We start from the raw sequence: 16,623 nt of genomic DNA, 5'->3' as shown, positions 1-16,623 counted from the left end.
GAGGGAGGGATAGCTCAGTACTTTGAGCATTGGCCTACTAAACCTAGGGCTGTGAATTCAATCCCTGAGGGGGCCACTTAAGGATCTGGGGCAAAAAATCAGTATTTAGTCCTGCTAGTGAAGGCAGGGGGCTGGACTTGATGACTTTTCAGGGTCCCTTGCAGTTTTAAGAGATAGGTATATCTCCATATATTATCAGGAGTTTTCAAGGGAAACAAAAGAGGGCAGATCAGCATAACAAACTCTAAAGTTCACCAACCCCTACATTCACTTTTTAATTTTTTTCCATTTCATTCCATCAGCTAAAGAAATGTAACACACACAGAACAAAAATTATGCACCAGATTGTCCCTGGTTCTAATAATGGTGCACATGGTGTGTATGCATGTGTGTGGTGTGGGAACTCTAATAAGGAGCCTTTTCCAATCTGCCCGTGAGCACCAAGATCTAAGGTCAATCCCAGGCTCTGTGCTGAGAGATTGCTTCTTCTTCGCACCATTCAGGGATGCAAATTGCCCCCCAAAAGGGTGGGGAGAGGCCTCAGCACATCTTACTGGATGGTGCATCAGGTATGCTCCCTCTATGTTTTGGGGAGCTAGGGGAAGGATTGTGCCTCTTGGGACAAGGAAGTATCCCTCTCAGAACTGTGGCTAAGTAGCACAATCTGGCCCTATAAGTAAACAGATCAGCTGTGTCCTTTCTACATTCTCAGGCCATTTTTCTCTACTTTGTTCCCCATCCTTTTTCCAGGGCTCTTGATACTGGGCGGGGAGAGGAAATGATGTGCAAATTAACACAGATGTCTGTAAACTAAACACTACATGGTGTGAACCAGAAAAAACCCAACCGACCAACTCAAAAATGAGGTTGCCAGTTTTGGTTGGATGTACTCTTGGAGATTTCATCACATGACATAATCTTTAATTAAAGATTAATCTTTAATTCCTGGAGACTCCAGGACAATCCTGAAGGGTTGGCAACCCTACTCAAAAACTCTAAAAAGAAAGAAAATAACAGCCAAATTATCTTCATAACATGTATGGGTCTGCAATCCTATATAATTTGGTCATGATATATGTAGAAGAATATATATGTGCCTTACCCTAGCAGTTCAAAAGAAATGCAGAAGTGATTGCGAAAGTAAAAGCATTCCTTCATATGGACAACATTGTGAGTATTGTCTTTGTCCTTCTTCCGAAGAGCATCGAGAATCTTCACTTCTACCAAAGCCTGATTGTGAAATCTACATGCACAGGACAAAGTCACATGATATGGTGAGGACCTGATTAATTTAATCTAATTGTAAATGGAATACTATAACCAATATGATCTTGCTACTAAACAAATGGCTCTCATTAAAGAATCAGTAGTGACTGGTAATTACCACACAGTGGAATCTGAGCTACAAGAGTTATTTCCTAGTCTAAATAGAGAGAAATACTGTGTGGTAATTATTGGCAAATGCTGACTTCACAATGCTAACCACTATCTATTCTGGTTATTTTGAACCTGGCTGGCAAAATAATTGAATGAAAAAATGTTTCAAACAATACATGTTTGAGCATCTAGGGTTTAATCTTGGCCTCAGTGAAGTCAATGGGAATCTTTTTGAGCATTGGCCTGCTAAACCGAGGTTGTGAGTTCAATCTTTGAGGGGGCCATTTAGAGTAAAAATCTGTCTGGGGATTGGTCCTGCTTTGAGCAGAGGATTGGACTAGATGACCTCCTGAGGTCCCTTCCAACTCTGATATTCTATGATTCTTTCCATTTACTTCAACAGAGCCAAGATTTCACCCCAAGAGTAGCAAGGTCTTCAGTTTTCTATAGTATCTGTACAAGAGGCTCACTGAAGCAAGAAGAAAGCATGCAATGAAAGGGCCTATTAATCTCCTGCTTAAGATAATAGCACAACTCCCACTGACTCCAATGCTGCTGGATCAGGCCCAAAGAATTTTAGTAGTAACATTTCTCTGGGCCTGATCCAACAGCACTGCTTAGTAGAACAAGCCTGGCCATTAGTTAGAGGGAAAGAAAAATTGTAGGACTATACTGTAAAATTTCCTATGCCAAAGCCAGCTATTGGTCCTCCTAATGCTGTATGCCGTCTCCAACAATGGGTCATTGCTTGATGCTTCATAGGAAGCATCAAGCAATGCTTGATGTCCCGCACATATTTTCTAACTATGCAACATTATATCATGTTGGAAGAGGGGGGAATTTCTCAGCCTCTGAAGATGCTCTGCTTTGCCCTCACATAGGCATGGATATTCCCTGTACATTTTATACATTTCTGTATCAACAGCTAAACCCTTTAAAATCACACTATGCTGTTTGCCTGGATGATTTCCTGTGGCTCGTATTTCACGAAACTGACTCTACACTGGGAAAATAAAGTGCTCCCTTTTTGTCAGTTTTAAACTTGCTACCTTTGGATTGTGCTCTCTTGTTCTTATGCTACGAGGAGGAATGAATAAAAGCACCGTCCCGGTTTTCCGCATATCATTCCTTTTATTACATTTTCCTCTTCTTATTCTTCTCCTCTCCAAACTAATAGTTATAAGGTTTTTAATCTCTTTTACAAATAAGTCTGCCATTCCTATGCTTTTTCTGCACTTCTGGATTTTTCCAGACTAAAAGGGCTAATCTACACTACAAAGGCTTTGCCAATACAGCTATACCAGTATAGCTATCCTGGCAGAGCCCCCAAGTGGAACTCAGCTTATACCAGCAAAAGGAGTTCTTTTGTTGGTATAGTTAAACCCCCTACCCACATGACATAAACTATACTGGCCAAAGGACTCTTTTGCTGGTAGAGCTAAATCTACACAGGTGACGGGGAGGGTTTGCCAGCATAGCTAAGTTGGTCAGGGATGTGTTTTTTTAATACTGCTGACTGACATAGCTATACCGACAAAACTTTGTAGTGTAGTCCTGGTTTAAGGATTTGTGTACCTGGGAAAAAAGCCTAGAATAGTTAGTATGGAACAGCTATTCTGCACTAGTTCCTTGTGTGAACATTCTTATTCCACACTAAAGTGCCTTTTTGTGGTTTAGGTTAATTCACTTTGAAGTGGATTAAGATAAACTGCAAAAAGGCATTCTTTGTGCAGAATAAGAATGCCCACATGGGGAGGTGGTGCAGAATAGCTATTGTGCTTTAAATTCACATCCTAACTCTTTCACACTAACTTCCCCATGTAAACAAGCCCTAAGCATTGGATAACTCTATAACAAAGCTCTTTGGGAGCCCAATATTGGAATAAAATGCAGTTTTGCAAGTCAGGATAGAAGTGAATTGGCAGAGTTATGAAGTGGGGGGAATATAACTGGAATTGTCGGGTATGCAGTTGGTCAGAAATGAGGTGCATTGGCCAAGCTACGTGCAGGGAACTTGCACCACTCCCACCCACATCACGCCTGACTCTGCCAAGATGTAGCATCCTTCCAATTTTATTGCCAAGAAACACATGCAAAATTTTTAAAAGCATTTATAAAAATGGAATAAGCAAGCATCCTTTTTCTTACAGCATACACAGATCATTACTTGTAAATCATCCCTAATAATGCAGGGGATGATTATTCTCATGCATAGAAAAGTAACAGCCTATCAAACACTTCTTTAACCTCTTGAAGTCATGCCATTGCTATACCTTTTCTTGTTCCTTATTATTTTCACTGCCACTAGTTCATTGGTTTTATGATCCAAACATTTTGCTACTTGTCCAAATGACCCTTTCCCAATGACCTCTAGCACTTCGTAGCGGTATGCGATATGGTCATGTAGGACCTGCAGTAGACAAGGAAACAAAATGCAAGGTTCTGGTGCCAGCACAAATTCAAGATTCATATTCTAGAGTGGTGTATATGTCTGTGAATTCACTGCTCATGAAAGGTGCTGGACTGGCAAAACCTGAAGTCTTTTGCCCACAGGACAAGTTGAGAGAGCCACAGAAGTGCACTTGCAGAAGTGGTACAAGCCCTCAACTAATGCACCTTGTGTCAAGGGAAGGTGGGTCTCCATTCAGAGTTACTCTTTTGAGATTCAAACAGGTTGTCAATAGTGATCGGTTTGCAATGTGGACATTTAACTGCTAGCAAGTCATCTTAGACCTTCATTTATCTCATCTAGACCATCTAGCAGTGGACAAATAGTCACTGCAAATATTGTTGCCCAGAATACCGGTACCATGATTTTCCTTCTTACCTTTATGTAAGTGCCGTGTTCGTCATCATAACAATTATTATTCTGTGTTTCAGGTAACCCTTCAATCTTTTTAGCTTCCAGCCCAAGAAACCACAGCTCTGCATAGTTGAGAATTTCTTCTTGCTCATAAACTGTTAATTGGTTTCTAAAATATTTCAAGGCTTCTACATTGAAAAAAAAAAACAGTGAAAATGTGGAATACCTTGATCACGCAATTCAATTGTGATTCTTACAGTAAAAGTTTTCTTTAAATGTAAAGTGATTAATTGTTATTTTTATTCTGCCCTATCAGCTGTGTTCTTTTCTTGACTCTGCCTTGCTGTTCGATCCTTTGCAAATCATTTATTCTTTTAGAACCAGACTTCTAAAGACATTTAGGTGCCTGGTAGAATTGTCAAAAGCACCTATGTGTCTAACTCCCATTGATCTCAATGGGATTTAAGAGCCTAGATGCTTTTGAAAATCCCAGTAGGTGCTTATCTGATTCTTTAGGCACCTAAATATCTCCTTTAAAAATTGGGCCCTTAATGCCTTGGTTTGCCTACCTGTAAAATGGCTTTATGTACTTCCCATGAGCAAGGTTCAGCTAAGTAAAGTTTGCAAAGTATTTGTTGCTCCTTGGAAATATGATGTTAAGTGCAAACTGCTAAATGTATTAATTAGAAAGAAGTTGTGCATGAGCTGAGGAAAGAAGTCAGCCCTATCCCCTGTATTTCTAAGCAAATTTCTTGATTACGCACTAGAGCCCCCATTCTGATGTCACATTGTGAGGTCACTGACATCATTTGCAGCTGGAGGATTAGTCTGCCTGGCCTGGAGCATGATGAAGCAGTGTGCTCCACAGAAGGGCTCTATGGATTTAGCCCGGGTGCTCTGGGAAGTATCTGGGAGACCTGCTAATACTTCTTCTTGGGTGGCCAAGGAAGGAAGAGAGCCGCAGCTGTCACTGCTGCCTGATCTTCCTTTTTGGCCTTAACTACTTAATCTGCCCCCACAGTTAAATAGGCAGATGTTTGGTTAGTGTGATTGGTTCCCATTTTTGAACCGTGGGTACATTAAGTGTCCGGATGCACCTGTGGGTGGAAAATGTGGGTGGCCAACGTGTGTCCACAGAGTGGCTGGTCTTTGGAAGTTTGTCTTCATTTGCACACTCCTTATTCTATCTGTAGGGCTTTGATTTTTTGGTTTTAACTCATAAATAGCAATAAAACACCCCAATACAAATAAATACATAAATAATATAATGTAATATAAATGAAATTGATGTTTATCCAATAAACCCTGGAAAAACACCAGAAATGGTTACTTGTATCTAAGGGCTTGTCTATATGGAGCAGTAATGCGGACTACGGGGGTGTGATTTTTGAAGTGCACAAATGTGTTGAGCACTAATTAGTCGGTGCAGATCCTGCTGGTACACACTAAGGGCACTTTAATGAAGTATCATTAGAAACAGTGCTCTGTTAAAGAGCATTAGGGAGCATTACAAAGATATTACTTATTGCAATATATACTACTGTAACGAGTAAAGTAAATAATATACATTACTCATTACAGTATATACAAAAAGAAAGTCCCAAAAGCCATCTACATAAAACTCAAAAATTGGTAACAATAACTCCCTTCTCCCAAACAAAATTAATAAACCCTGAAAAACAGAAGCCCAGCGATCTGTTATGTTGTAAGAAGGTACTGTAATACTGCTTTGTGTTATGCTTTAGCTTCTTTATTAGGGGCAGAAATTTCAAATCCACACAGCACTGGCCTAATTCTACTCCATGGAGCTCAATGGTATAACTTACATTGACTTCAGAGTGAGCAGACCAAGGCCAAAGCTGAGCAGTTTTGAAGATCCCAGCCTGAATTTCTAAAAAAAGCATCTTTCAGAGTTGTTCCTAGGCATATTTACAATAGCACATTGACTAAAGTCAGATGCTTTCACCTCCTAAAAATAGCTAAATGCATAGTCCAACAGTCTTCCATCCCTCAGGCAAAGGACTCAGAAAACAAATGGATTTAGTCCTTATAATGATTAAGCCTAGCATCAGTCCTCTAGTGCAGTGGTCTCCAAACTTTTTTGATCGCACACCCCATCAGTAAAAAAAATTTTGAGCACGCACCCCCTGCTCCTGGCCAAACTGTCGAAGCAAAAGAAAAAAAAAAGCCAAACTGTCAAGGGAGGGTGGGGGGGAAAGAAGCGCTGCTCCGGCTGTGCTCCTCCTGCCACGCACCCAGAAGGATCCTCTTGTTTAGTTTAAAAAAAACCAGCAAAATCTTAAGAATTTACAGCGGCTTTTTGTAATTTCTTAAATTTATCTAATTAATTTTAATCAAAATTTGAATACAAAACTATCATACTGATGTTTATTGAGGATTAGATACTGATCCCCTTACTCAGCTCTTATGTTTTGTAGCATCACTGATTGCAATGGGACTGTTCTTAGAGTGAAGTGATAAGCAACATGAGTGAGGGTGTCAAAATTTGGACATGGTAGCTTTCGTTTTAACCATATCATTAACAAAATGACAACAGAACAGATTTATGATGAATAGTTTACTTCTGAAATTCACCATTTTGTACTATCGAGTAGAATTTATTCTTAGCAGCCCTGTTCCTTTCTCAGGTATTTCCTTTATGGGGTTTGAATCTAAATATACTGCATGATGTGGCAATAAATTGTCAGCACTGCAGAAATGTAGTCCAAATGTAGCCGAACTGCCGAGGAAGGGGAAAAGAAAAAAAAAGCCACTTGGACTCCCGGCCAAACTGCCGAAGGGAAAAAAACAAAGCGGTGCTGCACTGGCGGCACTTCTGCCGCGCACTCTGAAGGATCCTCTAGCACACCCCCTAGGGTGCACGCACCCCACTTTGGAGACCACTGCTCTAGTGCTACAGAAGAACTCTGTTGAACTGTCAAACCAATGGGCTGTTTTAGCTGTCTTAATTTTGCCTGCATATTGGTCTGAAGCCAGCTTTATTACTTTAAGTAAAATTCTCAGCAATTGAAGGGGGAAGGGATAGCTCAGTGGTTTGAGCATTGGCCCCCTAAAGCCAGGGTTGTGAGTTCAGTCCTTGAGGGGGCCATTGGGGGTTGGTTCTGCTTTGAGCAGGGGGTTGGACAAGATGATATCTTGAGGTCCCTTCCAACCCTAATAATCTATGAAGAGCCTAGAATTGTTCCTGTCCCCTTGTGTCAAGTCAATTTGTTTAAAAAGTTTACTTCAGCAAGTCTAAACTTAAGGAAAGCAGAAGGTGAAAGACTATAGCTTACCTACCCTATTCATTCAAAATCACTGGTACCAGTGCCTTTGAATAAAAGGGAATACAGGTTCATATTTTTCTATTGACAACTGCACATGGAATTTTACTGTAAAGAGGCTGAGCTTCTCCTTGAAAAAACAGGGCAATTTCAGTCCCCATGTCTTGTACGTTTATGTTGTGCCATATATGACAGACTTCCTGAACCTGAGGAAATCATAATATCAGAGCTGAGATCTGCCATTCTGATCAGAAGGGAGAATTTACTGTTAGTCATCATATACTGTAAAAGCAGCAAAGAGTCCTGTGGCACCTTATAGACTAACAGACGTATTGGAGCATGAGCTATCGTGGGTGAATACCCACTTCATCAGATGCATGTAGTGGAAATTTCCAGGGGCAGGTACTCTGATTCTTGACCTCATATACTGGACAGTCAGTTTTGTTTATGACTATCTGTTTGTATATTTTAATGGATCTATCACCAGGCTATAATTATTGTCTAGTAGTATCTAGGCACTGTTTATATAACAAAGGTTCAGCAGTGAGTTCAGTTCAGTGTGGGGATGTATTTGCTTTACCATGCCCTTATTTTTATTTAGTTACTGATGATTGATTTCCAGAAGAATATTGTCCTTCTGCCACTCCCTTGTTAGGGGGAATATTTTTGTAAAGAGATTAAACTAGCAGCCACAGCCAAGTGAATTTTTTTTTGTAAATGGTTTATTTGCCAAAAAATGCATTTGTCACTCAAATGGAATTATTCACAAATAAGGGTAGAATTCAGAGAATAATTTTAGCCAAATAAAAAAATGTAAAAATAGATTTTTTTGAAAAAGTTGAAACTGTTTCTTTTGACATTTTCAAAATGAAACATTTTGACTTTTCATTTCAAAGTGACATTTCATTAGAAACCTGTTAAAAATAATTGTAAAGGTTAACAAATACCTGAAAAAATAATGAGACCCTGGGCACATACTCAGGGAGGCTAGAGCGTGCTTCAGCTCACACTGCCAATTCTATTTTTAGTGTGCTGGCTCAATGAGAGCAGTGCAAGTAAGTATGTCTTCTGAAGGTGGGAATCACACTCCCAGTTCCAAGTGACTTGCCTTCACACAACAAGGTCACACATGTCATGGTTTCTTTGCAGGGACTGGACTAGATGACGTCTCGAGGTCCCTTGCAGTCTTACGGTTCTGTGACTGATTCTATGATCCTCTTGTCACTTATTTATTTGCACTAATCTATTTGTTCCACATTTTGTTTAATATCAACAGTTAAATTATATTTAAAAATCCTTTAATGCATCCCTTTCTCCATCCCCTCCCCAAGAAAGGCATTTCAGTGAACTCTAACAGCAATTCACCTTCTTAGTGAGCGCTCTTTGTTACATCATTCTCTCTAGCATGCATTGTTTCTGCTCATATTGTACCTGGAGCTGTCAGAGGCAACTTGAGACTGGTGTTGGTTCCTTCTATTTCAGGCCCATTGGGCTGGACTCTAGTAGCACCTTCAGGCAGGTTTTCTGCAAGGTTAAATCTGGAAACATGTGGCTGGCCTCGAGATCTGTTTTCCTGCCAAACAACAAAGATTTTCATATTGCTTTCTTGTATTTTCACTCGTTTTCAGCTCATCCCTATAGTTACAGAAAAACTGCTGCTTGTAGCCCACTCAGAAGTAAGCTGTGGACGCTTTGGATTAGGGATTTTAAAGTTTAAAGTCAACCTGTGGAACTCTTTGCCAGAGGATCTTGTGAAGACCAAGACTGTAACAGGGTTCAAAAGAGAACTAAATAAATTCAAGGAGGTTAGGTCCACCAATGGCTATTAGCCAGGACAAGCAGGACAGGTGTCCCTAGCCTTTGTTTGCCAAAAGCTGAGATTGGGTGACAGGGCATGGATCACTTGATGATTGCCTGTTCTGTTCATTCCCTCTGGGGCACTTGGCATTGGCCACTGTCCAAAGACAGGATACTGGGTAAGATGGACCTTTGGTTTGACCCAGTATGGCTATTCTTATATTCTAAAGTTAATTTAGGGCTGAAAAAAAAGCCTGGAAGCCTTGGAGACTACAGTCCTCCATTTATCCACAGAACAGGTACAGCTTGGGCAACAACAGTGGAAACTTCCCTTATAATGTGCCTTCATTCTGACTTGGAGAGAGACACCTTTAAGGGAAAAGGGGGAATTCAGTTTACATGTCTATTCAATACCTGGGGCTCAATTATCAGCTGGTGTGAACTGTCATAGCTCCATTGACTTCAATTAAGCTATGACAATTTACACAAGTTGAGGATCTGGCCCTGGTCTTTCTGCTGAGGAGGTTGACAAGATGATCTAAGAGATGTTTTCCATTTCTGACTTCCGTGATTCCAGGAGTCAAAGTGTGCCTCTTTACTTCTAAACAGGTTTAGAAAAAAACAAAACAAAAGAACACTGGCTCAAACCTCCATCCTAACAGGGGCCCTGATTTACCAAAGCATTTAAACATGATTTGTATATTGGAAGTTTTACAGTAAAATTTCTAAGCCTTGCTTTAGGAAGGAGTCTGGCCTCTATGTATCTTCTTATAACAATGGCTTTTAAGTGTTTTCTTAAAACACAAGACAATCTCCCCAAACCCTTAGATTAGTAAATGAACCTGTTCACAGAAGATGCTAGGGAAGAGACTAGAAATTCTTAGAGTTGAAACGTAAGAACTGACTGCAATGGACTTGAGCACGTGTCTGTGCGGGAATGTTTGGCTGCATCAGGCCACGAAATTTAACATTTTTGATAGTTCGAATCATTTCAGGTAAGCAGCCTCTCTACCCCATTCTGTATGCTGTTGTGAGTCCTAGAGCTCCACTCAACCCTTATGCAAACATTTCTAAACAGGTTATACAACCCATGGCAGTGTCTCAGTAAACCTCTACCTAACAAGCTGCTGTTTATAAAGCTTGCATTCCATGGCATCTCAGGCAAAATGCATTCTGGGGTTATTCTGATCCAGAAACATAGGCGCCAACTTCCTCTCTACCCGGGGGGGGGAGGGTGCTTGACCCCTCCCTCTGCCCCAGGTCCTGCCCCCACTCCACACCTTCCCCCAAGTCCCCACCCCCATCCCACCTCTTCCCATCCTCACTCCACCCCAGCCTCACCCCTACTCCATCCCTTCCCTCAAGTCCCCACCCCCACCCTGCCTCTTCCCACCCCTGCCCTGCCTCTTCCCCACCTCTTTCCGCCCCCTCCTCTGAGCACGCCCCATCCCTGCTCCTCCCCTTCCCTTCCAGCACCTCCTGCACGCAGCAGAACAGCCAGGAGGGAGGAGGAAAAGTTGATCAGTGAGGCTGCTGGCAGCAGGGAGGAGTTGGGGGGAGGGGTGGAGCTGGCTGCTAAGCACCCATCAATTTTTTTTTGTGGGTGCTCCAGCCCTGGAGCACCCAGGGAGTCAGCACCTATGTCCAGAAATACTTCTAGCCTATAAGATCTGAAGATAGACCAGAACAAGGACCAGTAGAACCTGCCAAATCTGCAGAGACTCCACCATAGATTTGTTACAGTAACATCGCAGATAGGAAGGAAAAAGGATCAACATGGTAGACATAAAGAATGTGAGTCACCTCTTCAGATCAGAGATCTGATTTATTGAAGAAAAAGGACAGGAATTTAGAGAGCAGGGATCAGAGAAGGACAGAGCAGTTGGGAAGAATGAGGAAGAGAGAAGGAACTGGCTGGATTTTTAAATGCCAACACTGAAGATGACTTCAAAAGGTTGAAGTAACTTTGGATAATCATCAAAACTTATAGGGATATCCCAAATTAGCTGCCACACCGTTTAGGTATTCACCCATCACTAATTCTTTTTTTTTTCTTAAACTGAAGCTGTGCTAGTGAAAATAGAAACTGAAAAAAAAATCTTCAGTAAATTATATCTATCTCCACATATACAAACATCCAGATAGGTCACTAATCAGATTCGCTAAAATTCCATTAGCTCCATTAGAAACACATTGGTTAACATGAAACAAAAGTGTCTAACAATCAGATAGACAAGGTCAGTGAGATAATATCTTCAGGGCCTGAAGAAGAGCTCTATGTGGCTCAAAAGCTGGTCTCTCTCACCAATAGAAATTGGTCAAATAAAAGATATTGCCTCACCCACCTTGTCTCTCTGCTATCCTGGGACAGACATGTCTACAACTATACTCCATATAAAAATGACCTTTAATTCACCTGAAGCAATAGGTTCACATTCGACAGGTTCTTTGTTATGTGAGGAAGGCTGCTGTCTTGTGGATGAGGTCTGGTGGCATTTACAATGAAATTGTTCTTCGTTTGGCCTTCCAGATGAGGGAGTGAACTGACACTGCTATTGAATTTCTGCAGTTAAATAAATAAAAATTACATGGCAAGTTGGTAAAGATTTTTTTTTAAAAAAACAGCTTAGTTTGAAGGAGTGACCTCTATAGCTTTTCTAAGCTTTTAAAATTGATTTGTCAAAAACATATAAAAATGTACATGACCACAATTATCAATAGATGAACAGATACATTAAAACAGCAGCACTAGCTTCCACTATAAATTCATGTCATGAGTTTCTTAAGAACTACCTAATTTTAGTTTCTCGTAACTTTTCTTTTAAATTTCATCTTCTGAATTGAAATTTTGCTATATATTTTCAGCCAAAATGTTATATTTTTTCTGGAAGACCTGAGCAAAATTCAGTCAGTAATTTCTGAGTTAAGGGTAGAAAAAAAATCCTGGCTCTAACCACCAGACTTTCGAGTCATTCTTATGCTTGTAAAAGCAGCAAAGAGTCCTGTGGCACCTTATAGACTAACAGACGTATTGGAGCATGAGCTTTCATGGGTGAATACCCACTGTGCTCGCTCTCGCTCTCCATTCTCCCTCCCTCTCCCACCGCCAATGACATCAGAATGGCTTTCTAGCCTGGTGGTTAGAACACTCATCTTGGAGGTGGGAGGATCCAATCTCCCCACTCTAATGACTTTCTCATTATTTATCCAGAGTGCAATACCTTCAAAAGGAGAGAGCGCGGAAGCCTCACTTCTGACTATCCCAGTGGCTAGAGCAGGGGTTCTCAAACTGGGGGTCACGACCCCTCAGGGAGTCACGAGGTTATTACTTGGGGGGTCGCAAGCTGTCAGCCTCCATGCTCCCTGCTTGCCTCCAGCATTAATAATGGTGTTAAACATATTTAAAAATGTTTTTAATTTATAAAGGGGTTTGCACTCAGAGGCTTGCTATGTGAAAGGGGTCACTAGTACAAAAGTTTGAGAACCACTGGGCTAGAGCACTGTCATAAACAGATAGCTAAGGGTTAATGTCTCTTACACCTGGAAAGAAGTAACCTGAAACACCTGACCAGAGGACCAATCAGGAAACAAGACTTTTTCAAATCTGGGTGGAGGGAAGTTTGTGTGTGAGTCCTTTGTCTTGTGTCTTGTGCCTGTCTCTCTCTCGGCTATGAGAGGATTTCTGTTTCCTGCCTTTCTAATCTTCTGTTTCCCAGTTGTAAGTACAAAAAGATAGGTTTGTTTTTTTGTATTTACATGTGTGTAGTTGCTGGAGTGCTTTGAATTGTATTCTTTTTGAATAAGGCTGTTTATTCATATTTCTTTTAAGCAATTGACCCTGTATTTGTCACCTTAATACAGAGAGACCATTTTTATGTATTTTTTTTCTTTTTACATAAAGCTTTCTTTTTAAGACCTGTTGGAGTTTTTCTTTAGTGGAGAACTCCAGGGAATTGAGTCTGTGCTCACCAGGGAATTGGTGGGAGGAAGAAGTCAGGGGGAAATCTGTGTGTGTTAGATTTACTAGCCTGACTTTGCATACCCTCTGGGCAAAGAGGGAAGTACTTCTGTTTCCAGGACTGGAAATAGAGAGGGTGGAATCCCTCTGTTTAGACTCACGGAGCTTGCTTCTGTGTATCTCTCCAGGAACCCAGGGAGGAAACACGTGGAGGGGGGAAGGGAAATGGTTTATTTCCCTTTGTTGTGAGACTCAAGGGATTTGGGTCTTGGGGTCCCCAGGGAAGGTTTTTGGGGGGACCAGAGTGCCCCAAAACACTCTAATTTTTTGGGTGGTGGCAGCTTTACCAGGTCCAAGCTGGTAACTAAGCTTGGAGGTTTTCATGCTAACCCCCATATTTTGGACGCTAAGGTCCAAATCTGAGACTAGGTTATGACAAGCACCCACCTAAGATGTGGTAGATTCCTGTTCAAATCCCTTATCCCCCTCCAAGTGGAGGAGGAACTTGAACCTGGGTCTCCCATATCCCAGGTGAGTACCTAAATCACTGGGCTAAAAGCTATGAGGGAGGTTGAGGTCCCTCCTCCCCAGTTTTGTGTGAACTCACCTGAGGGTCCCGATCCAGTAGGCAGTCTCTGAGCATGCCTACAGGATTGGACCTAATTCGTGACTTAAGCAGCCAAATGCCTATCTTCCCCTGGTTTGTGAACTGCTGTGACATTTAGGCGGGGGGCTAAGTGTCTTGAACCCTAGAAGGAGGCAACGGTGCAAATGCCCAGGGGCCAAAATATAGGCACCGAGTGAGTTTAGGCGCCTACAGGGTTCCATAAGAGTTGTGTATCGCACTGGGAGTTAGGTGCCTAAAAAGGGGCTTAGGTGCCTAATGCCTTTTGTACATCCAGGTCTAGGTCCTTTTGTTATTTGCAAAACACTGCTGCATCACAAGTGCTTTAAACTCAGTTATTGATGTGTGTGGTAATAACTTTTGTGACTGGTGGGAGCTACCATATTTGGCATCCAAGTGGTTTGCACCCAATCTGATATCTGCAAAGAATGCTGTCAGTGAAGAAACCTTCCTCTTGTAGACAGATTTGAGTGTAAAAATAGGTTCTGATCCTGAAAGAGATGCCTGTGTGCTATCAATAGTAGGATCAGGACCATAGATTCTGTATTCAAAGTTTTATACACCTGTAGAATGTCAAAACTCTGAAGAAGGAGAGAGTCTGGTTCCTATGGCGCTTATAATGACAAGGGGTTTTTCTTGTATTTTCTTAAAAAACTCAAACCAAGCTTCTGAGATGAATATGTTGTCCCTTTCACAGAAAATACTATGGAAGAGATTGGAAATTCTTAAGAGTTGAAACTCATAGAGTTTCCCATGAGAACATACGGGGCAGGGAGAGGATGTTTGTCTCCCAGTGTGCAGCAGACATAGCTCAAAATACTACTGAATGACTAGTGGAACCACAGACTGCTCACAGGTGCTAGACACAAAATTTCACAGCTGCATGGGGAGGGAAGGTGAGGAAGAAAAGGACTATTTGTCTCGCCCCCCCCCCATTGTGGGAAATCATCTACTTAGATTTATTATATGTGAGGTGCTCTCCTGGAAAACAAGCAGCAGGACATTCTTTAACATTGATGGAAGATTCACGTACCTGACGGAAGACTTTGCTGGATCCCAGATGATTGCTCTCTTGAGCTGGCAGTTGAGACTGAGAAAATGAATCTACTTGGGAAGACTGAAAAAGATGGTTTGACATTTTGTTCAATAAAATGATTCAGAAAGGTTACATTACAATGTTTTAGTGTCATCAGCACTATTAGTACTAAATTGCTTACAATAATTGTATCTATAGTAAAAATGTAATGAGGGCATGTACTGCTCCATTTATTCAGACGTATAAAATACCATCCATTAGTCATTTAGAAAATAGCACAGCTATTTAGATTACCAGTCACTGCATTTTGAAAAAAACAGCCTGTAAGGTGCTAAGCAGCTAATAGTTTTTCATTTTCTGATGGGACTTTCAGCAGTCGTTTTATCAAAATAACATTAAATACTTTTGTTGTAAACATCTGTTTAACAACAGATTTAAAAGTGTAGGTTATGAGGCCAGATTCTGGTCTTAGTTACACTGATGTAAAGCAGGAGTCATTCTCTTGACATCAGTGGAGTTTCTGGTATAAATGAGACAAGATTCTAGCCCGTCACCTCCCTGTGGCGCAATGCCTCCCAGCACTGGAAATGCAGCGACAACATGCCTGTTACTGGATTCAGCAGTGGGGTGCAGCTTATTTCCCCTTGAGTGGTTGATATATGGGGGAGGGGCAGCCAAATAATTGTTCTTATACCATCTCCTTTTGTCTCCTCTCTCTTTAAAACTTTCTCCTTCTTTTCACTTCACCATATTTAATGGCAAGTTGATCCCATTTGATGGAAGTGGAACAGGGGGTCTAAATATATGTCAATAGGCTGAATCTCCAGTAACTACTTGTGCTCAGCTGCACAAAGGCACTTTCTTAATGCACTATTTTTTATTCGTGTGACCAACAAATGGGTACTATCTTCCCTAATGTTCCACACAAAATACTCGGAGAGCTGCAAACTGGGTGAAATTCAACAAAAAGCCCAAGTAAATGACCTTTGTGTGATGGAGCAACGTAGGGTCAGGGAGTAATGGAATTCACTCAACAATCCAGATGGGCTGGAATAGGGACTGGGATCCATGCAGCCCTCGCCCCGCCCCCCAACAAAGGATTTTTTCCCCACTGGATTTGTATAGCAGCAGACTTATCAGCCATAGTCCCATTGTTGCACCAGCTCACTCTTCTTGCTGGGATCAGAGTCTCGTTTTCCCACATAATCACACAACACAGTTGCTCACCCAGCAGGAAACGAGCACAACAAGTTTTCTGCCACAGGAGGCTTTCCAGAGCTTCTATGTTACTGCGTGAACTTCTCCCATAAAAAAACAATGTTACAACATGGAGAGAATGGCCACATATCCTACAGCAACTGTGGTTCTTCAAAATGTTGTCATCAATGTGGCTCCGACTGTAGGGTGCAGGTGTGCCTTGTGTGTTAGATTGGATTCTTTTGAATAGCAGTGTCTGTCGGGGCTATGCATGCACCATGTGCCTCCGTGTGCTCCCATATGAGGGCATAAAGGCATGGCTGACCCTCTCTCATTTCTTTCACAATTCAAAGCTCATGTTGCTGTGGACGTTGAAGAGCAGGGATGGAGAGCATGTAGTGGGGCCCACACAGAGTACAACATCTCAAAGAAGCACAGTGACTGTAGCGTATGTAACCATTCTTTCTTCTTCCACACTGTGTCAGTGTGGATCCCACTGTGACAGTAGGCAGTATCCCCTCTGGATGCTGGGAATGAGGACTGTGT

The 16,623-nt window shown here is 41.6% G+C and overlaps 1 protein-coding gene across 1 annotated transcript in view; it reads right to left on the bottom strand.

The window, feature by feature from the left end:
* Positions 1–14,982, bottom strand: part of DYRK4 (dual specificity tyrosine phosphorylation regulated kinase 4) — a 37,252-nt gene extending 22,270 nt beyond the window's left edge. Inside the window, exons 1-6 of the mRNA XM_050936451.1 lie at positions 14,878–14,982; positions 11,678–11,824; positions 8,896–9,037; positions 4,205–4,368; positions 3,651–3,787; positions 1,103–1,243 (exon numbers count right to left, since the gene is read on the bottom strand). Coding sequence (XP_050792408.1) covers positions 1,103–1,243; positions 3,651–3,787; positions 4,205–4,368; positions 8,896–9,037; positions 11,678–11,824; positions 14,878–14,982 — 836 coding nt within the window. The remainder of the gene's footprint in view (positions 1–1,102; positions 1,244–3,650; positions 3,788–4,204; positions 4,369–8,895; positions 9,038–11,677; positions 11,825–14,877) is intronic.
* Positions 14,983–16,623: the final 1,641 nt, after the last annotated feature.

The sequence above is a fragment of the Gopherus flavomarginatus genome, chromosome 1, assembly GCF_025201925.1.
Source record: "Gopherus flavomarginatus isolate rGopFla2 chromosome 1, rGopFla2.mat.asm, whole genome shotgun sequence".
In the NCBI taxonomy this organism is placed as follows: Eukaryota; Metazoa; Chordata; order Testudines; family Testudinidae; genus Gopherus; species Gopherus flavomarginatus.
This window is presented reverse-complemented; position numbering and strand designations above follow the sequence as displayed.